The sequence below is a fragment of the Pestalotiopsis fici genome (genome assembly GCF_000516985.1).
Source record: "Pestalotiopsis fici W106-1 unplaced genomic scaffold PFICI_Scf_1, whole genome shotgun sequence".
In the NCBI taxonomy this organism is placed as follows: domain Eukaryota; kingdom Fungi; phylum Ascomycota; class Sordariomycetes; order Amphisphaeriales; family Sporocadaceae; genus Pestalotiopsis; species Pestalotiopsis fici.
The window spans coordinates 5849544-5877097 of NW_006917091.1; the positions used below are offsets into that span (position 1 = coordinate 5849544).

Genomic DNA, 27554 nt, shown 5'->3' on the forward strand with positions numbered 1-27554 from the left:
GGTGCGCATCCGGGGCGGTTTCTCTCCAGCATAGTACCTCAACCACGTGCCTTCATTAGATGTCTATATACTCAACAACACCTCGCTTTTGATGAATTTAGGAAAGCCAATGACGTGGGTTGGGTATTGATAAACTACTGTTTCCGTAATCGGGTGTCAAATCAATGTGTTTATGATTAAATGCGTTTGTGAGTGTGAAACACTACTAGTGAATAAAAGGCCTGAAACAATCGGTGAGTATAAGGCCGAGAGCACTCTATCTTCGGATCAATGCGAATGTGGCAACGGCGGTCTCCTGAATTTACAGAATTCGATAGGCAGCCATGACTCAAAATGTTCATAAATGGACCGCCTACCGCTTTGTTGCCGCGCGTCCGAATATGCTTAGTGTCAACGCCGTTCGCATATCCGAAGAAGAGCGGGGGTAAATGTATACCCGCTGGTGCTGGCAATTGGTCTGCTTCGATGCTTATTAATTAGGTTATCCTCTTTTTTACACTAGGTCACAGATCAAAAGACGGCACTCAGCATGAAAGCCCCAATGACAATTGCTATTATATCCGTTAGGCACTTCTGATGCTCAAAACTCCACCATCACCTCCTAAACTACCTCCCATATCCTTCCCTTCTGGTAAGATAAAGAATCCCATCACTTCTTCTCCTCGGCAACGGCGGCGCATCCACCGAGGCAAGCAGAGTAGGCCAGTGGGTCGCTGTTGAGCGGCTTGCAGGCATCAGCGCACTCGGTCGACTCCTTTTCGAAAACGACAGTTCCGTCGTCCAAGAAGCGAGGGCTGCTCTTGATGTCCTCGTCGTCAGAGGCCACGGCCAATCCAGAGCAGCCAGCGCTGCAGGCAGCGTACGCAATTGGGTTGATGAGCAGCGGTGTGCATGCCGCCAGGCACAGAGGCTTTTGGGTTTGCCATGTAATTAGTAAACAAGCACCAGGATGTGTTAACTTAAAATGATTCATGGGGTGCTTACCAGTCCAATACCGGCCTGGAATATGTGTCAGTAAGAAGCGCTAAAGGAGAGCAGGCGGCACCATTTTGTGCTGTTACTTACGGTTGCGTTGGCACGGAGAACTCCGGCAGCGAAGACGATGGCAGCTGTGAACTTCATTGTTGCGTTGTGAAGGCTCTGAGAGGAATCTCGGTTGTAGACAGAGTCAATGGTAACTAATGGATGCTGTGTTGAGATGAAGTTGTTGACTCTGATGTAGTCTTCCACACTGGCCATTATTTTTTCATCTTATATAGACTTATGAATACGTATAGACTGCCATTGAGATGTTTCTTTGTCTCGGATCTACTTGCAAGAGTTCAGCTGATTTCAATAGCTCAGGCGGTTCTCAACCATTCAGCTGGTGTCCAGACGATGATAGTAGACCGATTTCTTCTTGTGAGGCCAAATATGTCGTCAGGAGTTGATGAACATCCTGGTGATAACGAGCAATCACCAATCTCCACAGCAATGGGTGGCGCCGCCAGGTGGCGCAAGCCACAGAAATCTTAATGAGCTTAGATACTGCCACGGTCCGTACCGGCATTTAGGAAAGGGTGGAGATCATTTGTCCCGAGATTCCGTGGTAAAAGAAACTAAGCAGCGATGTGGTAGTTCAGCTCGGTCGTGTGATGGATTCGCGAAATCAATTGGCCTGTATATTCATGTAGTCTTGAGACATTTAATCTTGTGAATATTTAGATTTTACTGAACGCGGCAGTCTCTGCTCATTACACTAGTAGGTGTATTTCATGGTGAGTGGCAGGCTCTTTTGTGTATAACCAGGTGCAGCCTATGAACCAAAACACGGGAACAACGTTCCACGAATAGCGTAATTAAGAATTGAGAGTTACCACTTCACTAAAATTCAGCTCACCTAAGTCCAGCTAGTCTTAGGGTTGTTGCTGATCAATGAAATGTTACGTTCTGTTTCATGATCACTGAGGTTATGTCTGATCACAACCAGCGGTGGCTGGCTGTGAAGTGAAGAAGAAGAAAACACCTAGATTAAGGAATCTTGTTAACCGCGTATTCACCAGAGCTCGTCAAATTGACCATTCAACTCATTTGTGAACACGGCTTTGGTTCACTAATGAATCTGAGGATCGTCTGTAAATCGGTCCGAAAAGTCTGGTAGATTTCGAGAATAGTTTGAAGTGGCGGATAGCAAAAACCAATAGTCCCTCCAGCTTCCGGCCACAGTTGCTCCTACTAAGCCTAATTATATGCGGACCCCGTCTTTGTTTTAACATAGCATCAGCCAAAGACTGAATTTTTGTTTCAGCAGTAGTTGATGACTGGTTATAATTGATTGTAGATTGACTCAAAGCTGTGTTGAGTATCATTATAACAAAACTTACTCTGTCACATGACTAGATCAATGGATATTCAGCCAGCCACATTATAGATCAAAAAATGTGGCAACCGGCGATAATCTTCTCGTAGATCATGATCTATGCCGGGTGTCAGCTATGTCACCTATAGTGGACATTAGAAAACGTCGCATTGAGATACAAAGGTATTCTGTAATCCATCGAGGAAGTCTACTCGTTATCTCCATAGTTGCACACAGTTCCCAATCGTTCTTGTTCATGATGTTTGCCAGAAAGCCTTTGGTATTTCTGCTGTGTGCAATCAGCAAGTATACAGCGGCTCATCTATTGCGACAGGAAAGTGCAACAAATCTGAGTCAGTGGAGTCGTGGTCCTGAAGCTGATTCCCATCAAGTTGTCCAGCTGTCGATTGCCTTGACTCTTCAAGATTCTGATCTTGGGGTCGAAACTTTGCTTCGCATCTCTGACCCAAACTTCCCAGAATATGGCCAACATTTGTCGGCTAAAGAAGTTGCTCGCATTTTTCAGCCCAAGCCAAATGCCGCTGCCGACGTGTTGGACTGGCTCAAAGAGTCCGGTGTCGATCTAAACCATGTCAATTTGTCCCACGGTGGCGATCGCTTGTCTCTAAGTTTGTCTGTTCGAGAGGCCACCTGGCTCCTGCAGACCACATTTTATCACCACACACATTACAAGACTGGACAGGGACAGATTGGCTGCGAATATTATCATGTTCCACAATCACTTTCTGGCTCTATTGACTACATCCTGACTTCTTCCCCTATTCAGAGTCATCAGCAGATTCCTCGACAACAGATTGTCTTGAATGATCAGTCCTTTGCAGTAGGACCCACCGCACCCGATTGTCACAGTCAAACAAACCCAGAGTGCCTTCGAGATCTTTACAAGATCCCAATAGATGTGATACCGCATCCCAACAATTCGTTTGGAATTTTCGAACCATCTTGGATCTCTTGGATCTCCGACGACTTGGACAAGTTTTTCCAAAAATATCAGAAGAACCTAGTCGGGTCGCGTCCCAAGTTTGATGCAATAAATGGAGGATATTGGAACGAAACCAGCCCTTCATTTCCATTGCATCAAGAACCCAACCTGGATTTTGAGTATGCAATGGCGCTCACATCACCTCATGAAGTCACCAATGTACAAGTCGGTTCCAACGTCGAACAAGGAAACCTAGAGGATATGCTTGTAGCGTTTGATCAATACTATTGCGATCCGATCAACCCCGAGCACAAAAGGTTTCACGGCGGCAAGAATTTGTATCCGCCAGGGTGCAACGCCACGACCTGCGACTGCGGTTCATCATCGCCACCCAAAGTCTTGTCCATATCGTGGGGCTGGACGGAAGCTCATTTTAGTCCAAACTTTTTGCATCGTCAATGCCTCGAGTTTCTCAAGCTCGGCCTAATGGGCACAACCGTAGTCGTCAGCATATCGGATGACGGTACTGCAAGTCAGTCGGGCGAGTTTTGCATCGACGATCCATCAGGGAATGCCACTGCCGGGAGATTCAGTCCAGTCTTTCCAGGGTCTTGTCCTTGGGTCACGAGTGTGGGAGGCACGCGATTGCTGCTGCCAGGGGAGCCTCGACCACCGGCATCTTCCACAAAGGAGACAGTTTGGAGAGAACCTGTGCATTCCTCTGGAGGCGGCTTCAGCAATGTATTCCCGGTCCCTCCATATCAAGCGCCAAACATTGCGTCCTACAAGAACATTGAAGGAGATCACTTGAATGAGATCCATGACCGTTTTAATAGCACAGGCAGAGGCTTCCCCGATGTAGCCGCCGTAGCACACAGGTATGCGGTTGTTAGTCAAGGAAACGACACGTTGATATCTGGCACTTCGGCATCGAATCCAGTGTTTGCCTCAATCATCACACTGATTAACAGCGAGCGCATGCATGCTGGCAAAGGTTCAGTTGGGTTCATCAATCCAGTCTTGTATAGCAACCCGGGCGTACTCAATGACGTTATGACAGGCTCGAACAAGGGTTGCGGTATTGGTCAGGCATTTCGGGCCACCCGTGGATGGGATGCGGTGACGGGTCTAGGAACTCCAGACTATAAGCGATTGCGACACCTTTTCATGAGTCTGCCATGATCGCAGTAGGGGCGTGGATGGGCAAAGTTATTTGTGATCGGTGAGAGAATGGAGGTTATCTCTGTACTGTAAACTTTTTTATGATTTCCTGTTTAATCAACTTTCTTGTAACTTCGAAACATATTGGCACCTTTTGCATTTACCTGTTGTTGAAGTGGAACTGCACGGCATTGGAAACGCATCAGGTGCGTCCACTAAAAACTTGGCTTTTTTGCGGCCTCTTCGGCTGCCCACCTGCGCTGGGGATAGCCTGTCGCTAGCAGCCAGTAAACCACCTGTGCACCCAATCCCAAGTGCATTAAGTCTCTTGTACGATGCAGCCACCCCACTCATCTCTCGCAAGTGACCTGAAGCCGGCATGGTTGAGCGCGATTATTTCAGCGTCTCTCTGCTGAAGGAAACGAGCCGGAATCAACAATTCATGGCCTGGAATGACCCTTAGTACTGCCGCCAGCGAATCGCAATGGACAAGTCCCAACTTTATCAAAGCCTCGATCTTTTGAAAAAGGAGATACGGCTCCTTGAAGTTCTCCCAGGCCCAAGTGACACGGCACTCCACGGCCGCCTCTTGCACACGTCTCTACAAGACCCTGTACCATATGAGACCATCTCGTACTGCTGGGGCGACGCCAGCGTTCGCGGAACACTCATGATTGATGAATTCGAGTTCGATGCACCTCTTAGTTCCTTGACCGTTCTCAAGTGCATGAGGAGACCCGATGCACCTCGGCGACTCTGGGTTGACGCAATATGCATCAACCAGGACGACATTGACGAAAGGGGATCTCAGGTGGCTCTCATGTCGCAAATCTATCGCCAGGCGCGCACAAATCTCGTCTACCTCGGCGAAGAAGATGAAATGACGAGACGCGGGCTCAAGTGCATTCGCGAGCTTCTTCAAGAAATCAGCGACAAGACGATTGGATTCTCCAGGTTCCACAGACTGATGCGAAGCTTTCAATCTGATCTTCGACGCGATTCCAACTTGACCATGAATTGTACTCTCGATGAAGCTGGTGTTTTGTCACTGTTTGACCGACCGTGGTTTGAGTAAGTCTGCAAGGCCAGAGTCTGATTCCTTATCAAAATTCGGAGCGATGCTTATTTCTTGTTTTTTTTTTCTGTGTTCAGACGATTATGGGTTGTTCAAGAAGCGGTTTTGGCGCCGACTAGCATTTGCTTTTACGGCCCCAGTCTCACCGTGGGCCTGGTTGAGTTATTGCGGGCCGCCCGTTGGATCACCTATAACCGGGCTTCCATCTCCCGCGAGATGCACGACAATGAAAACCTTAACAATGCCGTGGACCTGTGGTCGCTTGTCGACAACAAGAGCACGGCAGGGTCAGGTACAAGTATCGAGCCGCCCAACGATCCCGATCTCAGTGCCCTCCTGCTGCTTGCACGCCACAGGCTATCCACCGAGGCCAAGGACAAGGTCTTTGGCGTCCTCGGACTCTTGTCGCAACAAACTGACGCATCAGAAGATGGGCCAGATACTTCTCTACTAGAGACCGATTACAAAAAATCTCAAGGACGAGTCTTTTGTGATGCCATTCGTTACGCCATTCAGGAATTGAACAGTCTTCGGATACTCGAGTATGTCAATCACGCCATTGAGCCCAATGTCTCGAGCCTTGGAGACTTTGCATCCTGGGTTCCACGGTTTGACCTGCCGATCAATGAAGAAGTCGAAGCAGAAGTACTCCCGCCCATATTTGCCGCTGACAATGATGATGGCGTGAATCGGGAAGACATGGAGATAGACCTTGCTCGGCCAACCATGTTGAGCCTCATGGGCTATTGGATCAGTACAATCGCGGAAACAAGCGATGTATTTTCGTCCGAGATCATGAAAGACACTTCCAAGTTGGTAGCACTACTTCAAAAGCTACCCGTCATGGTCAGGGGTGCCCATGCAGCCGATTTGCGAATGTGGGGAGGAGATAACACGGGCATCGAAAATGGCTTTTCCCTGATGCTGGCGGCGACGCTGATGGGCGGTAATTGGAATAACCAGCCAGTCGAAGACGACGACGTTGAAGCATTTCGCACTTTCCTCGAAGCTCTCATGGCGGGCTCCTGGACCTACGATCCGAACGATCCGCAATGGCAATGTTTGGAGAGCGCATGCCGAAATCGCCGCTTCTTTGTCGGAAAAGATCTAGGCTTCATTGGCTTGGGTCCAAGCTGCATGCGGCCAGGAGATGTTGTGTCTATCCTCTATGGAGGATCTGTACCTTTCATATTGAGAAATATTACAGAAGACATGGACGCCATACCGGATTATCTCATGCTTGGCGCTGCCTATGTCTATGGGGTCATGGATGGGGGCTATGTGAGATCAGCAGAAGAGCTAGAGGCAGAGATCATTTCTTTTAATACTGTCTAAAAGCTCAATCATAAATGTGAAGAGAAACTTTTCTCTCCCAACGATTGGCATAGCAGCATAGATATACCCTTTGAAAGAGTACTTTGCGACACAGTCAAAACTCAAAGTCAGTTACAAGAAAGTTTATTCAACCGGTCAGCTATCTGATTAGCCAAGGCAGATCATGCGCAGTCCATACGAAATCGACGCATCAGGTGTCAGCATTTAGCTTTGGGAATATTGGGGAATCTATGTAGGTATGCGAATGCCCATGCTTCAGTACCCCCACTGGGACTGCCACCGAATCTCTGATGTAAGCAAAGCGGCCGCAACATGCGTTCATCAACTCACGACCACGGAGGGCGCATCGCTGATTCAAATTAGCCTTTCATCATTTCAAATTTCAAAAACAAATTCAATTATATAGTTTTCGACATGGTGAAATTGGACTTTGATCTCGAGCGGGATGTGCCTGAGCTCACAGGCAAGGTCGTCCTGATAACTGGTGGTAAGGATACTTCCTATCTACGCGCTGACGGCAACGAGTTCACCATGATTGGTTTCCAGGCACAAATGGGCTGGGTGCTGCTACAACGCAGATGCTAGCAAGCCGAAACCCGGCCAAGATCTACATCACCGGCCGCAATGAGTCGGCTGCACAGCATGTCATTGCTGCTATTCAGTCAACCGGGTCAAAGACCGAGGTCATCTGGCTTCGGTGCGATCATTCCGACCTGACAACCGTCAAGAAAGCTGCGCAGGAGATTTCGAGAGAATCCCGACTTGATATACTCATGGCCAATGCTGGTGTTATGGCACTTCCTCCTGGTATATAGCACTATTTCTGGTCCTTGCCGCTTAATCCTGTAACGTCTTGTTAGTCATTAACTCCTAGACTTGTCAAGGTTTGACCAAGGACGGATACGAGCTGCATTTTGGTATCAACCACCTTGCCCACGCCCTCCTCATCCGCATCCTACTCCCGCTCCTGCAAAAGACCGCCAAGGAACACGGAGAAGCGCGCATTCTTCCCATTTCCAGCCTGGCGCTTGTCCTTGCCCCCCGAAGCCACGGTATCGTGTTCCAGGACCTCAAGACGACACAGGCGTACTGGATCCTGGGTAAATGGCAACGCTACGCTCAGAGCAAGCTGGCCAACCTTCTCTATGGCCGTGAACTCGCTCGTCGTTACCCCGAAATCCTGACATTGATCGTTGATCCGGGACCTAGCAATACTAGACTTGTTTCAAGTCTTGGATTCCTAGATAAAGCGATCGTGTATCTGGGCAACATTAATCGCTTCCTCGATGATGACCGGGGCCATTGGAATCAGGTTTGGACTGTCGGCGTACCAAAGGCTAGGGCGCAGCAGGGAGAGCTATATGAACCGGTGGGTAAACTCACAGACGGGTACACTCATTGGTGCCTGGACGAGCAGCTCACAGCACGGCTATGGGACTGGACTGAAGAGGAGCTTCGGCCCTGGTTGGTGTAGTGTGGTCTAGATTGTTGCACGGCGAAAAATGCAGTTCAAGGTAGGGAAGGCTTAAACGTCAGGGCGTATCCTTCAAACCATCTATAAAAAAGCTACATCGCGTATCTGAAGGAGGAAATCCTTGTCGTGGAGAAAGGTTTGCTTTTTTCGGTCTAGACACGGACATTATTACAATGCCTAGCATTCAAGCAGGGCAAAGCACCAAGGCCCAGCTCTTACCTTATTCCCTGCACTCTTTTTTATATCCGTGCAATATAATTCATTGTAGACCAATCGTATTACGATATTTCGTTGGCATATGAGACAGCAATGTATGGATATCTTGGCAGAATGCCGATCGTGAAAGCTCGGATTTAAGCTTTCTAAGACCGTGATGGTGACTGCGTCTTTGTAGTCAACAAACAATCGCACGCTCATGTAAGCCTGTCTATTCTTTTCGCGAATCTTCGCCCTCCTGTATCGGAACGCTCTCGTTTTACCTTTATTCTTCTGCTCTCGTCAAGGAACTCTAGATTGGGCGAAACGTAGTTGGGGATCACGATACCCGCCATCCTAATGCTTCTGTTTCAAGATGGCCACATTTTTCCGAGATACCGCATTTGGCCAGGTTGTTCGTCTCTTATCTCATAGACGGCTTCTTCGCTACCCTGACGAGATTGACCCTCTTCTTTGGAAGAAATCATTGCAACAGCATGGGGCAGCAGGGTGTAGCATTTCCGACCCAGGTGTGGAGAGCAATTCTGCCCAAATTCTGTCAGACAATGAAGAAAAGTCGCCTATTCGTGACCCGAGACGACAGATGGGCCTAATAGAAAATGGAGCGGGTCCTGCTCAAGCTGTCGAAGACGGACGAGATGTCTACCTAGTCGGTTGGTACGGACCAGACGACCCAGAGGTAGGTCTTTGTTGAATAGATGCATGTAATTTTGCCTGCTAATCACGGCAATAGGACCCCCTAAACTGGCCTGAAAGCTGGAAATTCATCATTGCTTTCCAGGTGTGCATTCTTAACTTCGTGGTATATATTGCGAGCTCTCTCTACGTGCCCGGTGAGACCAGCTTTATGGAGGAATTCGACGTCTCGGAGACTGTGGCAACATTGGGTTTGTCTCTGTTCAGCGTGTGAGTATTGCCTGATACCTCTGTCAACTCACAAAATACTAATGACAAGTTCTTCTCCCTTGCAGTGGCTATGGTTTTGGCCCCATGCTATGGTCGCCCATGTCGGAAATGCCGAGTCTGGGACGCAGTCCCATCTATGTCTGGACGCTCTTGATCTTTGTTCTTCTGGAACTTCCCGTCGGCTTTGCCGTGAATCCTACCATGTTTCTCGTCTTCCGGACCCTGAGCGGATTTGTCGGCAGTCCTACCTTGGCCACCGGCGGTGCCACCATTGCGGATGTCTACGGCCCTGCGCGAGCAGCCTTTGGGATATGCATTTGGGCATCCTTTGGTGTATGCGGACCGGTCTTTGGTCCCCTCATTGGCGGCTTTGTGGCGCCCGTCAAGGGCTGGCGCTGGACAATTTGGTCTTTTACATGGATGTGCAGCATATGTTGGCTCTGCCTCTTCTTCCTGCTCCCGGAAACAAGTTCGGCAAATATCCTCTATCGAAGAGCCAAAAGACTGAGGAGGGCTACCGGACAAAATCAACTCAGGAGCCAGTCGGAGATCGACTCTGCCCACCATACAATGAAAGATCACGCCATTGTCCTGGGCAGGGCCTTTGCCCTCACGTTTACAGAGCCTATTGCCTTTTTGGTAGACTTGTACACGGCGCTGCTTTACGGAGTCCTGTTCATATGGTTTGAATCATTCCCTTTGGTGTTTGGTGGCCTCTACGGGTTCAGTACTCAGATGCTGGGTCTCGTCTACCTTGGGATATTTGTCGGGGGCGTCATCACAGTCCCTTGCTACTTGCTCTGGGTAAAGCGTATTCTAATTCCCAGTAGCATGAAATCAACCTTTAGGCCGGAGCATGTCCTTCCGCCTACATGGTTTGGTGCCATTTCCCTTCCAGTATGTCTTTTCTGGCATGGCTGGACAGCTAAAGAGGACATCCACTGGATGGTGCCTATAGTGGGCTCCTCATTCTTTACCGTGGCCCTGGTCACTTTCTTTAACGGAATATTGAACTATCTCGGCATGTCATACCCAGTGTATGCTGCCTCTGTGTTCGCGGGCAATGGGCTATTTCGTGCTTTATCCGGTGCGGTTTTCCCATTATTTGTATGTACATCAGAACTAAGCCAGCTCGTTATGGTCTGCTAACATTGAATGCGCCATCAAGGCCAGAGCCATGTTCAACCAACTCGGGATCGGCCCTGGCAATTCGCTCCTTGGCGGTATTGCTGCAATGTTCATTCCCATAAACTTTGTCATGTATTTTTGTTGCACTGACGTAGTCAGTACCCACCGCAGATCACCTGCGTGTGTATATAGTCGCTCTTCAGCACCTCTCTTTTGTAGACGAGAGATCAACTCAGACAACTTTCAATGCTTCCTCGATCATCTCGTCTTCAGTTCCCCCTTCACACATCGGCTCAGGTGAGAATTTTGTAAGTCTATCTTAAGACCTCGCCCTTGGTTTGGGTCATGATACTCACAATTGACCACCTAGTATGGAGATAGACTCCGACGTATGAGTCGTCATGCACAACATTAACACCCCGAAATTATGTATGTGCGCCTTTAGCTGATGTGCATGGATATTAATCAAGAGATGCGATGCAAGGAACATAACGCAGAGTCATCTGGCATGTCGCATCTGTCGTGGTACATTCCCGGACTTAGAGGTGGATTTTGTGCTTATTGCCGGGTAGTAGGTAGATGGCAACAAGTCCAATACAGGGATCAGATGCCGATGCATACTGATTCATATAGTATATCCACCGATGCTCGGAGTCTGGAGAGACCTGTGTCGAGTTTACTGAGTCGAGAGGAAAGAGAAATAATGCTCCTTGGGATTATAATTTTGACTATGCTTTCCCCGGCTTGTCGTCGGTTATTGAAAATTCTCTGAGCAGACTGCTCGCAGAGCTTCCTCCAAGAAATGAAGCAACGCCATCTTGCTCTTGAATATATCAATTCAATTAGCACATATACTTTTAGGTTTAAACTGCCAAACCTTTCATGACTTTTAGGGATTTTGTTCGATCATAACCATGGGACCTGTCCCGCTAACCTGGGGCTGCGCCTCAGTGCACTCTGACGGGGCCTTCCCCACTACGAGCGCTATAGACGAGCTTCTCACCACGCTGCAAGAGCTCGACATCAAGCATCTGGACAGTGCACAGCTCTATGGCGACTGCGAAGTCCTCCTCGGCCAGGCCGGCGTCGCAAAGTACAACTTTGCCATTGACAGCAAGACGCCAGGCGGGTTCGTGCCGGGCTCGCTGCAGCCAGAGCGACTGCTGGCCGATTTCCACACGACACTCCAAAACCTCGGCGTTGCGCACCTCGACACCTTTTTCATCCACGCGTCGGACCCAACGACGCCAATGGAGCCGGCCCTGGAGCAGCTTGACGTGCTGCACCGTGCAGGCTACTTTGCGCGCCTGGGGCTGTCCAACATGCAGGCCGACGAGGTTGTAGCCATCCACGGGCTCTCTACCCGGCGCGGATGGATTGTTCCCAGTGTCTACCAAGGCAACTACTCGGCGTTTGCGCGACGCCAAGAGACGGAGCTGTTTCCGACGCTGCGCCGGCTGGGCATGTCCTTTTCAGCGTACAGTCCGCTAGCCGGCGGATTTCTAGCGCGGAGAAGTGCTGGCGAGCTCTCGGCGCCAGAAACTGGAGGTCGCTTTGCTGTCGATCCGGCAGACCCCGAGGGGTCAAAAGGGAGGCCTGGGTCTCTACCGACAGCTGTATAGTTCACGGCCGCAGTTGGTTGAGGCGCTGGCCGAGTGGGGTCGCATCGCTGATAGCGCTGGTTGCAGCTGTCCGGCCGAACTGGCGTTTCGGTGGGTGGTCTGGAATTCAGCGCTGGAGCCCGCAATTGGTGATCGCATCACCTTGGGTGCCAGAGGTGTGCAACAGCTTCGTCAAACGGCGGGCTGGGTGACAAAAGGAAGCCTAGATGCAGAGACGATTGCCAGGATTGACAAACTGTGGAAGCAGATCGAAAGTGTTGCACCATTAGACAATAAGCACTTGTAGACTTTTTAGAGGACCTATGAGGCGTTGAGTATTCGGTAAAAGCTAGAAACAAAAGATCCCGTGCACAAGAAATAAGAATAGAGCTTAAATAGAAACGAGTTGTGCGGGCTCGATCGTTTCTCCTTGTACACAAAGCTTGTGAGTTCAGTATTGCCAATCTTTCCCCAAAGCCTTGCCCACCAACCCCTCGACCCCGACCCAACCGTCAAATGCCTAAGCCAACCCTCCTGTGACAGTAAACTTAACCCTGACATCTGGCTTTTGCCACAAGGTGAACAACTTGGACTCTTTCAGCAGGTCCACCTCCTTATTCAACAACTCCCAGTCGTACTTCCAGGCTAGCTTGGCCAGCGTGAGTCTCGCTTCTACCTTGGCCAGGTTGATGCCCAGGCACGCACGTGGTCCGATACTGAACGGCTGGCTCGCTGCCCGATTGTCTCCGGCCAAGCCCTCGCCAATCCACCGCTCGGGAACAAAATCATTGGGCCGGCTCCAGTACCGCGGGTCGCGTGTTAGAGAAAATGGGTTTGTCGATACAATAGCGCCTTCAGGTACCCAGTGACCGTCAATGTGAGCACCGGGGCACTCTCGTGGCAGGCCAATGGCCGCGGGTGGGAACAGTCGGAGTCCTTCCTCAATGACGGCCTCGAGATAGGGGAGTGAAGTTGCCGTGTCGCCGTTGATCTGGTCATACGTCGAGAACTCGGTTCGCACTTCGTGCTGCAGCTTGGCGAGGGTTTCGGGGCTCTTGAGTAAAAAGTAAGTGACCGCGCCCAAAAAGGTGGCCGTCGTTTCGCTGCCGGCGACAATCAGGACATTGGCCTGGTTCGAGAGGTACTGCTCATCAAGCTTCCCCCCCTGATTCTTCAAGAGATGACTGAAAAAGTCATCCCGGCCCATGTCACCAAGCGCAACACGCTTGCGCGTCTTCTCCAGCGTCAATTTCTGGTGCTTCTTGACGTTGGAGAGGAAGCTCATGGGGATGAGAAAGGGCAGGGCAAGCACGCTGGCAGGAATGCGCTTGCGAATATTGGCGAGTGTTATGACAAAAAAGCTGCTCATGATGACTTCGACCCAAAAGTGTGTCTTGCCAGATGCTACGTCCCCAAAGGACTCTCCAAACGCGAGATCCCCTACATTTCAATGATTTAGTACTCTTATGCGTAGTGGAATTAAGCGCAAGTGTTGTTCAATGGAACGGGGGTCCTTACCAATAATATCAAAGGTTAGCCAATTGAAGGCCTCTCCAATTTCTATACCACCATTTTCACTACTCAGCTTGCCCATTTGGTCCACAAAATGATCCAGATAGCCCTGAATAATGCCCTCTTGCCCGCGCAGACTCTTGGTACTAAATGCATGAGCCAATTGTCGCCGTTGAATCGAGTGCTCGACAGGATCTCTGACGGCGACAATATCAGGCCTGCCGTGCGCAAAATCGTAAAAGTCCGACTTGAGGAACGGTCTTCGACCCTTGGTAGCGTGGCTGTAGATGTCCTTGAGGGCCGTGGGCGTGTTGAAAGACAACTCGTTTGGTCCTATGCGCAGCACGTCTCCTGTGGGGTCTTTGTTAGTATACTGGCTGCACTTGCATGAGTAGAAAATGATGCCTACCATATTTCTGATGCAGGTCTCGTACGAGAAAAGGCCAATTCCCGCTTGTATACCATCGAGCATAATACCACTGCCCAGATTTAGCATTTGTTGACACGCTCGATGTATTATGCACTTACATCAGAGGCACATGCCCACTTGGGGCCTGGAAAGGCTGCAAGTGGGTGGTAGTATATGTTATATATACACTTGAGAAGCCAGATGCAAACAAGCTGATGCATTTGTCAATAGTGATTCGTGTTACATAGGTATATTTAAGAGGCATACTTACTGTGAAAATGGCCACAACGGCAGTGGTGTAATGAGGAAATTGTGATGATAACATTTTCAAGGAATTTACTAGCACGTACACTCCTTGAGTTCTGATTAGCTTTACTTTGAATTCTATTCGCAAGGAATCTCTCGCACTTTATACTCCATGAAGACCAGAATTCCAAGGGACTTGATATTGTACCCCTTCGCTTACAGCATGGCCACAAACTCACGGACCAACCCTTTCTGCAAACACTATCGTGAGACGAGTCAAGCCCGGTCTGCCCAAGACAAATTGCATTGCATCCGCATTTACGTGGCTTGACCAATCAGTAATCCCGAAGAGCAAGCGAATCATGAAAGCCACATCCATATGACTTCATATCATCCCTGTCTTGTGCTTTTTCTCCCTCTCTGCCATGTAAAAAGCAAGATTCATAGAAATGGGGCATGTATCATCCAACAAGCTTTCATCTAATGCTGCCTTGAAAAAGTCTGATATTTCGGAGCCGACATGCCGGATTGGGCAATCGGGTGGGGGCACACATGGCCCCCGCTCAAGGAGAACTGCAACGGCGGCACGGCACCAGCGCAATTCAAACAACTCCGGTTACGTGGCAAGGGAGCTAGTGTTGATAGTCCACGTAAGGAGAGAAAACAGTGTATATGTGTGAAGAAGGATGGATTGGATAAGCAGATGCTGTTGTGCTAGATAACAAGTCTCACCCTTCAATAGCCAAAGTCACGAATTTGCAAATAATGCAGCTGCCAGAGTTACCCTTATCAAGTCTGCTAAATGTGTTTACTGAGGGACTTTGTCCCTTGAATTGATTGTGCCTAAAGGAAATCCATTTAAAGTTTGCCCAGGTTCAATTACTTGTCGGACTTGCACGGCTCAGTACGTGTGGCATGAACGGGTTCCAGCCCGTCCAGAACCAGATTGGGGCCCGTGAAGGTCTTCCGCTTGCTCGTACACCACAATAGAGTTGTGAAAAGACAGACACCGGCAATGATGACGCTCACGTAGTTCATGCCAGAAGCCGCAACTGGCACAAATGTCGGAAAACAGAATATCACTGTGAATAGAGCGACCCAAAGTACAGAAAATAGGTTGCAAAACGGCCCCATGACTGAACCCAGATCCAGATAGCGAGGCGGAAGTGTTCTACTGCGCCCTCTGAACAGTACAACGGCTTGTGGAATGGCATAGGTGACGTTGAGAAACAGAATAGATGTGGCAATGAAGCTGTTGAACGCAGTCGTCGATCCAATGTAGATGAGGCCATACAATGTACAGAAGACGCCAGCGAAAAGTGTCGCATTGACGGGCACCTCTAATTTCTTGTTGACTTTGTCAAAGGTCGCCGAGAACACCATGACCTTGTCGCGGGCCAGAGCCCAGATAAGCCTACCAGTCGTGACTGTGCAAGCTAGACATGCGCCCAAATAGACGAACAAAAGCCAAGTCGTGAAAAAGGCAGTGGCGGCTTTGGAGTTGCGGAGAGTCTGGAAGTAGACCTCTACGATGGGAAGACTGCTCGAACTGACACTGTCGAGATCTTGGATGCTGAACATGAAGGCCAAAGTCCACGGCATCACCGTCACAATGCCGATAACAACAGTCATCATCATAGTCTGAGGAACCACACGGCCAGGATTCGGTACTTCCTCGGCAATATGAGTTGCACTGTCCACCGCGAGGAAGGTATACATGGCTTGGCCGGTACCAAGTAAGAAAGCCTGTTGAAGCGCGAGTCAGTCCTTAGAATCTAATATCTGGATGGCACGAGAGGGAGAACCGAGAATATTCCAACTTACAGCACCGTCATTCCACCCTGTCAGATTGACCCAGTCAACGAATATGGTTCTTGCCTCCTGCTTCGTCTCGCTCGCGGCGAGGACAGTAATGAGAAAGGCCACGAATCCAAGAAGCGAGGCACCAAAGAAGACTGTCTCAGCCAGTGGGATTGATTTGGGTAAGAAAATGGTAATGAGTGTACAGGCCGCAACAAAAGCCACGTAAATCAAGTAAATTTGCCATTGAGTCGGCGTGTAGTCTGGATGGAAGAGGCTGGCCAGACTGACGCAGACCTGGGCGCAGAATATAAAGGCTGATGCTGTAGTAAACAGCCAAGCAAACACGCTCATCCACCCGGTGAAAAAGGCGACGACGGCAGCCCATCGTCGGTCCGACACCATATATGCAAAGCTGTGGGAGTTTCGTGCGGTGAGCTCCAGTTTTCGGTCCAGAACATGATAGAGCAAGCATAGACTAAAAAGTCAAAGATATGAAAGGTTGGGACTAACTGATATTGGCCACCAGTCGAGGGAAACGCAGAAGACAGCTCGGCGAGGCCTGCAGTGATCAGAGAGCAGGCGACCGCAGCGGTGACCAGGCAGTATATGACGGCCGGCCCTCCTCCAGCCCATAGTGGTGTCACAAAGACCGCAGAGTAACCGATCCAAGAGTTTGTGATACTGAATGACAATGCTAGGATTGACAACATGGAAAACTGCCGTGGAAGCTCAGCAATGTGGCCTTGGGCATGGAGTTCTCGCTCATCTGCAGATAAAGTCTCAGGAATAGCCTCAGCAGCCGGGCTGCCCTCGTAGGTGTGCAATGTGGACGTCGTGGCAGGCGACGATTGAGCCCCCGACGACGATTGGTGTTGTGCCATTTTTGTGACAGTTCAAGAGCCTCTTGGCAAAAAGCAAGATTGAAAATGTCTCCGCCTCAAGCCAAGCAGGAAAACAAAAGGCTCATGTGACGGGTAATTGCAGCTTTACTTCCACCTTGGTTTCTAGACTCTGTTAGCTGTCTTATAGGTGGCTGATTGGCGATAATGACACAAACCATGCCGAGCTTCAGATAACAACAATTGTGACAAATACTGCCATAGAGGGATAGGCATCGCCATGAGTGTTATCATTAGACACAATTCGCTAGGGCACCTAGACTAGGCAGTATATAGGATAAGGCTCCTTGTAAAATGGCCTGGCAGAGAATCACTGTGGGGCGACTGAGATATTACCCAAATGTGGATAAGCGGGTGATTGTGGTTAGCTGCACCAACCCTATCTACTGAGGAATCTTCGTTGACAAAAACAGTCTGACTGGCAAGATCAGCTAGTAATCGTTATCTTTTGAATGAATCATGTAGGTTAGCAGTCGACTAGATTACAAACAAGTCGTTCTTGCGTGTGTAACAGAGTATACAACGACCCAGAGCGATCCATGCTGGGTCTAGGCTCAGATACGCATTCCTTTGATGGTTGAAGAATTGTATAGAGCAAGAGGCCTTCTACTATACCACTTTTGCAGCTCTGTTCTTTAATACAAAGCTTTTTTGTGTATCGTATCTTTTTCCTTTGGCGACAAGGTTGCGATTCAGCCCCGCGCTTTCAACACCGTTCTATCGACAGATACTCCAAACTCGATATGAATCAAACAATATCTCTCGGTCGCGTGCGACCTGCCAGGTTCTCTGCTTGCCGTATAGCCTTTACAGCGACTCGTGTCTTTGTCAAACCATACTCTGCATCAACGAGACCAAGCTTTCTTGCCAACGAGCCTGAAGGCCCTCAACTCACCGTTGCGATACCCGGGCCTCGCAGCAAGGCTATTCTTGATGACATGGCCACCATACTTGACACCCGCAACGTTAATATGGTCACCGATTTCGAGGCAAGCACTGGCAACTACATTGCCGACCCTGATGGAAATCTCCTCTTGGATGTTTATGCGCAAATCGCTTCGATCCCGGTTGGTTATAATAACCCCAATCTGCTCAAGGCGGTTCAGTCGAGGGCCGTGCAGTCTGCGCTGATCAATCGACCCGCCCTCGGCAACTTCCCGCAGCATGATTGGGCAGATATTTTGAAGCGCACTCTGTTGAAAGCTGCTCCGCCGGGCCTGAGCCGTGTCTTTACCTCCATGTCCGGGTCTGATGCCAACGAACTGGCTTTCAAGGCAGCATTCATGTGGAAGGCCAGGCAGCGACGAGGCGAGGGCAAGAGCTTTACTCCGGAGGAATTGAGGTCTTGTCTTGACAACAAGTCCCCGGGCTCGCCTAATGTCTCCATCTTGTCGTTTAGAAAGGGGTTCCACGGTCGCCTATTCGGGAGTTTGTCCACAACACGAAGCAAGCCTATTCATAAAATCGATATCCCGGCTTTCGACTGGCCGTGTGCACCGTTTCCGCAGCTGCAATATCCCTTGAGTGATTTCGAAAGCGAAAACGCAAACGAGGAAGCTCGATGCTTGGCAGAAACGGACCGTATCCTGTCAGAGTCTCTTGGTTCAGTAGCGGCCATGATTGTGGAACCTGTCCAATCAGAAGGAGGGGACAATCATGCCAGTCCTCGCTTCTTCCAAGCTTTACGAGGGCTTGCAGCCAAGCATGATATCATGTTCATTGTTGATGAGGTACAAACTGGAGTGGGCGCCACAGGAAAGTTTTGGGCTCACGAGCACTGGAACTTGGCATCTCCACCAGATATGGTAACTTTTTCGAAAAAGGCACAAGCCGCCGGATTCTTCTACCAAAATGTTGCCCTACAACCAAGCACTCCATACCGTCAATTCAATACTTGGATGGGAGATCCAGCCCGTGCACTGCTCTTCGGGGCCATTCGCGAGGAGATTGAACGCTTTGACCTGCTGCAGAACACTGTTGTAACTGGCGATTATCTGTACGCTGGTATCGAGGGGTTGCGAAAGAAGTACCCAGACCAGATAAAGAACTTGCGAGGCAAGGGAATGGGGACTTTTATTGCATTTGATACGCCTAATAGGGACAAATTGCTGGTGCAAGCAAAGTCGCTGGGCGTCAATGTTGGTGGTAGCGGTGAGGAAGCTGTCAGGTTGCGGCCTATGCTCATCTTCCAGCAGTATCATGGTATGTCGTCTCTCCTGCTCATAACTCTCCATGTACTAATAATGACTTACAGCCGACATTCTTCTTGACCGGCTCGAGACACTTTTGCGGCCATAAAATGCCTTTTTCTTACAATACAAGCGGTATTTAATGAGGGTGAAGGAAAAAGGGTCACAGGAAAAACAGCAATGTAGTTTGTTAAAATATCATGAGCAATTATACACCCTGATAGCTCTCGCAATGAGGATTCTTCAGAGTCATGCTTTCAGGATGAATTCATTTGATATAGTACTGGAAGTAAACATACTTGATTCAGTTTTACTCGAATCATCATAACATGCACGACACAAGACGAGCTATACGTCTCTTTGTGTCGAACAATGGTCATCTACAGTCGTGGCGTGAAGGATCGGCTTGTTTACATCGTGCTGGGGATTTTGCAGGCAGTAACTGACGCTAAGTTTTGCTTTACTGGGTGACTCTGGCCTTGTTGGCAATACGTTTGTATCTGGATCCTTGCCTCGGGATTTGTGTTACAGCTTACTACCGAGATTGACGTGGATCGCCTTGATCTGAGTATACGCATCCAATGCCGCTTCCCCAAGCTCTCTTCCGATGCCACTTTGCTTCACGCCACCAAAAGGTATTCTTGGATCACAATCCTGGCTCGAGTTCACCCAAACGGTCCCAGACTCGATACTTGCCGCGACACGATGGGCCCTCTCCAGGTCTCGTGTGAAAACCGCAGCCCCAAGACCATATATGGAATCATTTGCACGAGAAATAGCCTCTTCTTCGGTCGAGAAACTGCTGATGACAACAACAGGGCCGAAAATCTCCTCACGGTAGATCGTCATATGATCTTCCACATTGGTGAACACCGTGGGCAGGATGAAATACCCTTTGCCGTTGATTGGACAGGCTTTTCCGCCCATCTCCAGTGTTGCGCCCTCTTTCTGGCCTTCTTGAATGTAGGACAGGATGCAATTGTATTGGTCTTTCGACACTTGAGGACCATGGTAAGTGTCCTTTCCCCATTGATCGCCAATGATAGAGGTTGTTTTGATCCTCTCCTTAAACTGGGAAACAAAAGAATCATAGAGGTCATGCTGAACAAGGATCCGGGAAGTGGCTGTGCAGATTTGACCTTGATGCGACATGATTCCTAGATGCGACCACCTCACTGCTTGTTCGATATCGGCGTCGCTAAAGACTAGGAGCGGCGATTTCCCACCCGTCTCGATGGTGACGTTTTTGAGTGTTTCGGCAGCCATCTTGAGTATTGTTTTCGCAGTGACAGTTGAGCCGGTGAATGCAACCTTGTCGACAAGCGCATGCTTGACCAGGGCTGAGCCCGTTATACGACCGAGCCCGTTGAGAAGATTAACGACACCAGGAGGGAAGCCGGCTTGCTTGATCAGCTGTCCTAACATTAATATGCTCAGGGGCGTTTGCTCCGCTGCCTTGAGCACGATTGTATTCCCGCATGCAAGAGCAGGGCCCAGCTTCCAAGCTGCCATTGACAAGGGGTAATTCCAGGGGATAATTTGGGCCACAACGCCTATAGGTAGTCGAAGTGTATAAGCGAATTTTGAGCTGGTGGTGCTAATAGTTTGGCCAAATATCTTGTCTGCCCAGCCGGCATAATATCTCAGTGTGTTGATCGTTTCGGGTAGATCCTCGTTCAAGGCTACAGAAAATGGCTTGCCTGTAGAGACACAATCAACATGCATGTTCACATAAAAGTCAGAGCGGCGCCTGGAATGCGTTTCACGGGGTTGGGCAAATCGTACCATTATCCCAGGCGTCTATAGATGCCAGCAATTCCTTGTTTTCCTCAACGAGGTCCGCTAGCTTGCTGATCAAGATGCCCCTTTCTGTTCCCTCCAGAGAAGTCCATGGGGAGTTAACCAGGGCATTCCGAGCCGCCCGGACAGCTTTGTCCACGTCTTCTTCTGTAGCAGCCTGGACTCGGGTGATCAGTTTCTCGGTTCTAGCAAGACCGTTGTATTAGCGTCATGAACGGTTTTAATGTTTCGGTCAAGGACTCACGCAGGATCTATTGCTTGAATGATCTGCCCATTCGATGAAGGAGCAAACTCGTTATTGATGAACAAGCCTAAAGGTTGTCTGTAGTGGAAGCCGTTGGGCGTTTGAATCTCTTGAACGAGCTCAGCCATGGTTGCGCAGGCAATTACGTGGGAAGTGTTGTCTAGTGCTGATTAGAGGCCGGATAATACAGTCTCTGAATAGGAATTATAAATTCACAACGATCTACTCCCAATCTGATAGGCCCTGGAGACGCCAGCTTATTGAGCCGACATGGTAGCTTAGGTACCGCGGTCATCTGCAGGGACCAAGCCCCTAGCAATCCACTGGGTCTGGCCCTAGAGAACACTCAAGTTGCCGCTATGCTGACTTGGAAGTTCAATACGCTACTTCCGACTTGTAGTGTGGGTTAGTCTCGAATTCAAATATTATCCTCATTAGGAATAGTCTTCCCACCGGGCGCCAGCTCGACAGGGAACTAATCTTAGAGCAGGCGGTTCCGGCAAATAATAGCGCTATCCGATCGACGGTAGAATCGTGCAACCTTTGTTACCGAGCATTGGACGACGACTCGCTGGGGGTCTAAAACTTCAACTGATGACTCAGGGACAAGCCAAGGGACGACGCGCAGTCGACGTTTTTCAACTATCTTGTCCAACCCCGAAAAGCGGCACATTAGGCAGTAAAGCTGAGGAGAACGCTACAAAATGTTCATTGGCCGGTCCCGATAAGATTATGCCCACTAATGTACATTACACCGTGGGGACGATGGCTTTTCATTGCCTGAAGAGTTGGTGACTATATAGTAGATATATTCTTGCTGCAAATCGCCGTAATTTCACAGTTCAGTCAATCCAACATACCCAGTGCTGCTGTCTCGCGTCCACACATCATGGCACCAGACACGAATTCCATTGCGGGATACGCCATCTACAACAGCGCTGCGGCCGCTGAGTACATTGATCCCAATCCCACCAAAAATAGAGTTCCACATCCACTCGGTAAGCCACCCAGACACTCACTCCTAGAAACGAGTCCTAACATAGTTGCTAGACCAGCTCTCCGTACAGGAAGTCTGCGCCGTGACGGAGCTTGTCAAGGCGAATTTTGGCAATGTACGCATGAAATTCAATACCATCACTCTCCATGAACCGACCAAGGCGTCGTACTTGGAATTCCGGGACAATCACGGACGGCGACCAGAGCGCGAGGCCTTTGTCATTGTTTTTCTCGAGGGGTCTTGCCATGTGACAGAAGTCATTGCCAGCGTCACACGGAGATGCATCATCTCGAGCAGAACGCTGGAAGATGTGATGCCAATCCTCACACTGGAGGATCTCGATATCTGCGAGAGAGTCGCCCGCGCTGATTCTCGTGTGTTGGAGGTGTGCAAAGAGATAGGGATTTACAACATGGATGAAGTCTTTTTTGACGGATGGGCAATTGGCATCGATGAACGATTTGGATTTGACCGCCGTCTTCAACAAGGACTTGCCTATTGGCGTAGTTCCAAAGTCGACAATCAATATGCTCACCCGCTTGACTTTGTCGTGGTTATCGATACGGAAAGGGAGGAAGTCCTTCGCATCGACATCAAGGGGCACAATGGGCAACGCGTACTCCCACCGCAGGCAAACCACAACTTTTTGCCGCAATTCATTGGTCACGATTATTTGACCAATAGGCTGAAACCTCTCAACATTACACAGCCGAGTGGTGTATCGTTTACCATGGACGGCAACCATCTCTCTTGGGCTGGCTTCCACATGCATATCGGTTTTAATTACCGTGAGGGAATTGTGATTTCCGACGTGTGCGTGGACGATATGCACGAGAAGCGTCGCCGCATGATTTTTAACCGTTTGAGTGTGGCGGAGATGCTTGTACCCTATGGCAATCCTGAAACCCCGCATCACAGAAAGCATGCCTTTGATATTGGTGAATATGGCATGGGCTTCATGACAAATCCGCTCAAGGCTGGCTGTGATTGCAAAGGAGCCATCAAGTATCTCGATGCCATCATCTCGACGGGCAAAGGCGAAGCTGCAGTCGTCCCCAACGCCGTCTGCATCCACGAAGAAGACAATGGTCTTTTATACAAACACACCGACTACCGCGATGGGACAGTTGTATGTGCACGGGACCGAAAGCTTGTGATTTCGCAAATTATTACAGCTTCAAACTACGAATACGCATTCTATCACATATTTTCCTTGGACGGCACATACAAGCTCGAAGTCAAGTTGACAGGTATTCTCAATGTATGGCCGCTATATGCAGGCGAAAGTGCCGGTCCGTATGGATCTCAAGTCGCCAAGTCACTCAACGCGCACAATCATCAGCATATCTTTTGCTTGAGAGTCGACCCTGCTATTGATGGTAATCAGAATACCGTGGTACAGAATGATGCAGTTTCCTCTGAGATTCCCGTCGGGCAGGCCGGCAACTTGTACGGCAACGGATTCTATTGCAAGAAAACACCCATCAGGTCTACCCGGGATGGAGCTTGCGACTATTCTCATGAAACAAGTCGCACCTGGGACATAATCAATCCCAACAAGATCAACGCTGCCTCGGACAAACCCCCTGCCTACAAAATCATCAGCCGCGAATCCCCGATCTTGTTGTCGAAACCCGATAGCCTCATCTGGCGTCGGGCTGGATTCGCTCGCCATACCCTGTGGGTCACCAAGTACAAAGAAGGTCAACGATACCCTGCTGGAGACTATGTCTGCCAATCGACCGGTCACCCAGGATGGCCTGCCAATGAGACAATCGTTGACTGGACAGCAAAAGATGAGAATATCGAGAACGAAGATATTGTCTGCTGGTTGCAGTTTGGCCTGACCCATTTCCCGCGCACAGAGGATTTTCCAATCATGCCGGCAGAGCCCGTTAGCATCATGCTCAGGGCAAGCAACTTCTTTGAGAAGAACCCGGCCTTGTGGGTGCCACCGACTACTGTGGACGTGGATCGAGTATCGAAAGATCTGAACAAATGTTGCGGAACATCTCAAGTCACAGCAAGTGGTGACAGGGCCATATCGACTGCATGTCGATTGTGATGGACACCATTGAATAGTATATAATTTGATTGAGTAATTTACGCCGTGACATATGATGCTAGGTTTTGCATCCTTCACAAAGGCAATTTTACAGATGAACTCGTCTTGATCATGTATTTTGCACTCCTACACAAAGTACTACACAAGCATTAGAACTACTTAGCCTTGTCACCTCCCGGGTCCTGCTCGCTGCACCGAGCACTGTCAGTATGCCCATGGGATATTCTCAGGCACGCCGCGGTGAGTTCTCTGCAACGCGCTCCTTGAGTCCACAACCTTGATTGGTAAATGTATACTTTCACCCAGTAAGTATAATTTACATTGCATGTGCTCGATGCAGCTTGATTATTTTCATTACGTACCATCATCCTTGAATGCACACGGCTAGTGAACTGTCGGTTACGTGCATCCATTACTTAAACCCCTATCGCAATACGATCTATGGAATAGACCAAGCCATACTTGCAGGTGTAGAGATTCCACCCTTGTCGGTTTAGCCCAGCGCCATCTGTTTAGAAATACATTTATCGCATGTTCTCCCCTCTCTACTATCTTGCGTTGGCCAAAACACTGATTGTGATGACGCTTCGGAGTCTTCCGCTCTCTGAAGAAGAATAAGTCCCGCGGGCAAATCGGATTGATTTGTCGATGATTGGCAGGCTCAGATATTGCCCGTTTTCGGTTAGTATTAGCTGAGTCGCGAAACGGGCTCCACTGTGCTTTGCTGAATCCAGCTATCATCGACTATGAACCTCTGTGGCGGATGTCTGCCCAACAACTTCTCCCAAATTCTCGCCGTGGAGACACGAACCTTGTTACGATAATGACTGAGACAATGGTCACCCCAGCCGACATCGAACGTTGGAGTTGCGATGTGCGTCAGGCTGTCTGATTCAGCGAGATGAATAGGATATATAGTCGCAGAAGTGATGACTAGCCAATACTGTAGACTTGGAAGATGTGACGTCCCAGTACTTTGAATTTCCCGAATCAGCTGAACTTGATTCCTTAGCCATGGAAAAGTATCTCATTTACCTCGCCATATTCGTGGTGTCTATGGGACTCTATCGTTTCTTCCTGTATCCTGTCTTTATCTCTCCTCTTGCAAAAGTTCCAAACGCGCACTGGAGCAGCGGACTTAGTTCTGTTTGGCTTTACTCGATGAAATGGACAGGTAGAGAGAATTCTGAAGTTTACCAAGCACATCTGGCCAAAGGACCATTGATTCAGCTGGCACCTGGCCTCCTGAGTGTCAAGTCCATTGACGATGGGCTGAAAACCGTGTACCTGGGCGGTTTTCCCAAGCCGCCATTCTATTTCCACGGCTTCGCCGTTTACGGGTGTGTTGCGTTCCTATTCTGTTACTGGCCACTACTCTATTCATAGCCGACGGTTCTTCGCAGTGGGAATTGACAAAAGCACCAAGACTAACATTGTTTCAACAGAAAGGGCAACCTTTTTACCATTGTCGATAATGCCACGCATTCGGCCCAGAAGAAAATCATGTCTCATGCTTTCTCAAAATCAAATGTCTTGGCATCGCAGTCCGCTCGCATCGCTACACGAGATGTCCTGTTCGATCGGGTTCTCCCCAAGCTGCACAAGGCTTCAATAAACGACAGCCCCATTGAGATAATCGAGTTCAACTACAGCTACTACCTGGACACGTTTGTGCAGTGGCAATTTGGGCATTCGTTGAGAAGCAACCTTGTCGAAGACGAGCATGAGAGAAGGCTCTACCTGGATGGATTCTTTGGTCCTGCCGGCTTCACCTTTTGGCAATACTACTTCCCAAATCTCTCTGCAAACCTTCGCCGGATTGGAATATACCTGATTCCCAAGTGGGTGGATACGGGCTTTGCAGCCGTGGAGAAATGGAACCTGGACAAGTGCGACCAAGCGCAGCAACTCCTCGCCAGCGGGCAAGATGTGCCCGTCGAGGATCAATCACTGCTCTTTGAAAAGGCCCTCAAAGGCATGAGCAGAGTGGATACCAAACCAAGAGAGTATCCGAATCGTTTGGAACTCGCGAGTGACATGTTCTCGCTCAACTCGGGCGCCTTTGAGACGAGCGGAAACACGACTACTTACCTGTTCTACGAAATGTGCAGAAACCCCCAATGGCAGACACGCCTCCGGAAAGAGCTGATGACTCTCAAGGTGCCCCCTATACATGTGCCGGGAACCAGATTAGATCCTGATGACATCACGAGCCCACGGGACCTCGAAGAATTACCCGTGCTACAGGCAGTCATCATGGAGACTCTGCGACTGTGGCCATCGGTGCCCGGTGGCCAGCCTCGTGTAGTTCCGAAAACGACTTCGCTAGGCGGGTACCATGACATCCCAGCTGGAACAGTTGTTCAAGCCTACGCTTCCGTCTTGCACCGGGAGCCCGAGGTGTTTCCCGATCCTTTTGCTTGGAAACCAGAACGATGGCTAGAGTCTTCGAAAGAAGAACTTGCCGTGATGAAGAGGTGGTTTTGGGGTTTTGGCAGCGGGAGTCGCATGTGCATAGGCAGTCATTTCGCCTACTATTGTAAGTCACGGGCCTCCATTGTGAGTAGCAACAAAAAAAACAAGAGTGCTAATGGTGTTGGATATAGCGATCAAGTTTTTAGTGTCTAGTGTTTACACAAATTTCACTACCACGATACACGATCATGGAGACATGGAACCCAATGATGGTTATCTAGCTGGACCAAAAGGGCACCGTCTTGAAATCAAGTTTCACAAAGTGGAAGATGGACAAGACGCTAGAATTTAGTGACTTTTAGGCACTATCAAGAAAGTCAAAGATGTATGTATGAGACCGCATCCTTCAGTGGGAGCTATGCATCTTCAGCATTACAAACAATCAATAATTTGTGCTGCTAGGAGGTAACGAGAGTCTTTGAATTCCCATGTATACCTGGTTCTTGCTCGTGGAAATATCCGTAGAGCTTACTTAGCCTTCTCTACTTGCGACAGAATCTTGTCAGTGCGGTGCCGGTGGACATACATTGAAACGGATTCCTTCAGTCCCAAATGTCCTAGTCTTACCAATACCTTGTGAGCATCATAAGATGAATGTAGACCAAAGCTTTCGCACCATTCCACGTCTTGGTGACTACTCCATCTTGTAGGTCAACAACTGTTCCAGTCAAGTCAAATTGCTACTGAAGATTCAAACCAGTGGATATCCCGGTTTTCAAATGATGAAAATTGAGTAGT

The 27554-nt window shown here is 49.3% G+C and overlaps 12 protein-coding genes across 12 annotated transcripts; 8 read left to right on the forward strand and 4 right to left on the reverse strand.

The window, feature by feature from the left end:
- Window positions 1-649: 649 nt before the first annotated feature.
- Window positions 650-1239, reverse strand: PFICI_01717 (uncharacterized protein; the record flags this gene model as incomplete). The annotated part of the gene is made up of 3 exons (XM_007830298.1): window positions 650-910; window positions 985-999; window positions 1066-1239. The coding sequence occupies 3 exons, from the start codon at window positions 1237-1239 to the stop codon at window positions 650-652; spliced, it is 450 nt and encodes a 149-aa protein (XP_007828489.1).
- A 1358-nt stretch (window positions 1240-2597) lies between these two features.
- On the forward strand, window positions 2598-4463 carry PFICI_01718 (uncharacterized protein; the record flags this gene model as incomplete). The annotated part of the gene is made up of 1 exon (XM_007830299.1): window positions 2598-4463. The coding sequence occupies one exon, from the start codon at window positions 2598-2600 to the stop codon at window positions 4461-4463; it is 1866 nt and encodes a 621-aa protein (XP_007828490.1).
- A 463-nt stretch (window positions 4464-4926) lies between these two features.
- PFICI_01719 (uncharacterized protein) lies at window positions 4927-6852 on the forward strand (the record flags this gene model as incomplete). The annotated part of the gene is made up of 2 exons (XM_007830300.1): window positions 4927-5513; window positions 5595-6852. 2 exons carry the CDS (start codon window positions 4927-4929, stop codon window positions 6850-6852), a joined length of 1845 nt encoding a protein of 614 aa, XP_007828491.1.
- A 414-nt stretch (window positions 6853-7266) lies between these two features.
- Window positions 7267-8326, forward strand: PFICI_01720 (uncharacterized protein; the record flags this gene model as incomplete). The annotated part of the gene is made up of 3 exons (XM_007830301.1): window positions 7267-7339; window positions 7399-7659; window positions 7737-8326. 3 exons carry the CDS (start codon window positions 7267-7269, stop codon window positions 8324-8326), a joined length of 924 nt encoding a protein of 307 aa, XP_007828492.1.
- A 571-nt stretch (window positions 8327-8897) lies between these two features.
- PFICI_01721 (uncharacterized protein) lies at window positions 8898-10597 on the forward strand (the record flags this gene model as incomplete). The annotated part of the gene is made up of 3 exons (XM_007830302.1): window positions 8898-9221; window positions 9276-9448; window positions 9514-10597. The coding sequence occupies 3 exons, from the start codon at window positions 8898-8900 to the stop codon at window positions 10595-10597; spliced, it is 1581 nt and encodes a 526-aa protein (XP_007828493.1).
- An 893-nt stretch (window positions 10598-11490) lies between these two features.
- Window positions 11491-12484, forward strand: PFICI_01722 (uncharacterized protein; the record flags this gene model as incomplete). The annotated part of the gene is made up of 2 exons (XM_007830303.1): window positions 11491-12158; window positions 12199-12484. The coding sequence occupies 2 exons, from the start codon at window positions 11491-11493 to the stop codon at window positions 12482-12484; spliced, it is 954 nt and encodes a 317-aa protein (XP_007828494.1).
- A 213-nt stretch (window positions 12485-12697) lies between these two features.
- On the reverse strand, window positions 12698-14423 carry PFICI_01723 (uncharacterized protein; the record flags this gene model as incomplete). Its single annotated transcript, XM_007830304.1, has 5 exons — window positions 12698-13617; window positions 13696-14040; window positions 14099-14168; window positions 14218-14310; window positions 14370-14423. 5 exons carry the CDS (start codon window positions 14421-14423, stop codon window positions 12698-12700), a joined length of 1482 nt encoding a protein of 493 aa, XP_007828495.1.
- Window positions 14424-15223: 800 nt separating this feature from the next.
- Window positions 15224-17028, reverse strand: PFICI_01724 (uncharacterized protein; the record flags this gene model as incomplete). The annotated part of the gene is made up of 3 exons (XM_007830305.1): window positions 15224-16090; window positions 16169-16559; window positions 16658-17028. The coding sequence occupies 3 exons, from the start codon at window positions 17026-17028 to the stop codon at window positions 15224-15226; spliced, it is 1629 nt and encodes a 542-aa protein (XP_007828496.1).
- Window positions 17029-17789: 761 nt separating this feature from the next.
- PFICI_01725 (4-aminobutyrate aminotransferase) lies at window positions 17790-19344 on the forward strand (the record flags this gene model as incomplete). The annotated part of the gene is made up of 2 exons (XM_007830306.1): window positions 17790-19248; window positions 19301-19344. 2 exons carry the CDS (start codon window positions 17790-17792, stop codon window positions 19342-19344), a joined length of 1503 nt encoding a protein of 500 aa, XP_007828497.1.
- Window positions 19345-19760: 416 nt separating this feature from the next.
- On the reverse strand, window positions 19761-21407 carry PFICI_01726 (aldehyde dehydrogenase-like protein; the record flags this gene model as incomplete). The annotated part of the gene is made up of 3 exons (XM_007830307.1): window positions 19761-20935; window positions 21021-21220; window positions 21280-21407. 3 exons carry the CDS (start codon window positions 21405-21407, stop codon window positions 19761-19763), a joined length of 1503 nt encoding a protein of 500 aa, XP_007828498.1.
- A 761-nt stretch (window positions 21408-22168) lies between these two features.
- On the forward strand, window positions 22169-24341 carry PFICI_01727 (uncharacterized protein; the record flags this gene model as incomplete). Its single annotated transcript, XM_007830308.1, has 2 exons — window positions 22169-22277; window positions 22330-24341. The coding sequence occupies 2 exons, from the start codon at window positions 22169-22171 to the stop codon at window positions 24339-24341; spliced, it is 2121 nt and encodes a 706-aa protein (XP_007828499.1).
- Window positions 24342-25355: 1014 nt separating this feature from the next.
- On the forward strand, window positions 25356-27108 carry PFICI_01728 (uncharacterized protein; the record flags this gene model as incomplete). Its single annotated transcript, XM_007830309.1, has 3 exons — window positions 25356-25681; window positions 25787-26880; window positions 26948-27108. The coding sequence occupies 3 exons, from the start codon at window positions 25356-25358 to the stop codon at window positions 27106-27108; spliced, it is 1581 nt and encodes a 526-aa protein (XP_007828500.1).
- Window positions 27109-27554: the final 446 nt, after the last annotated feature.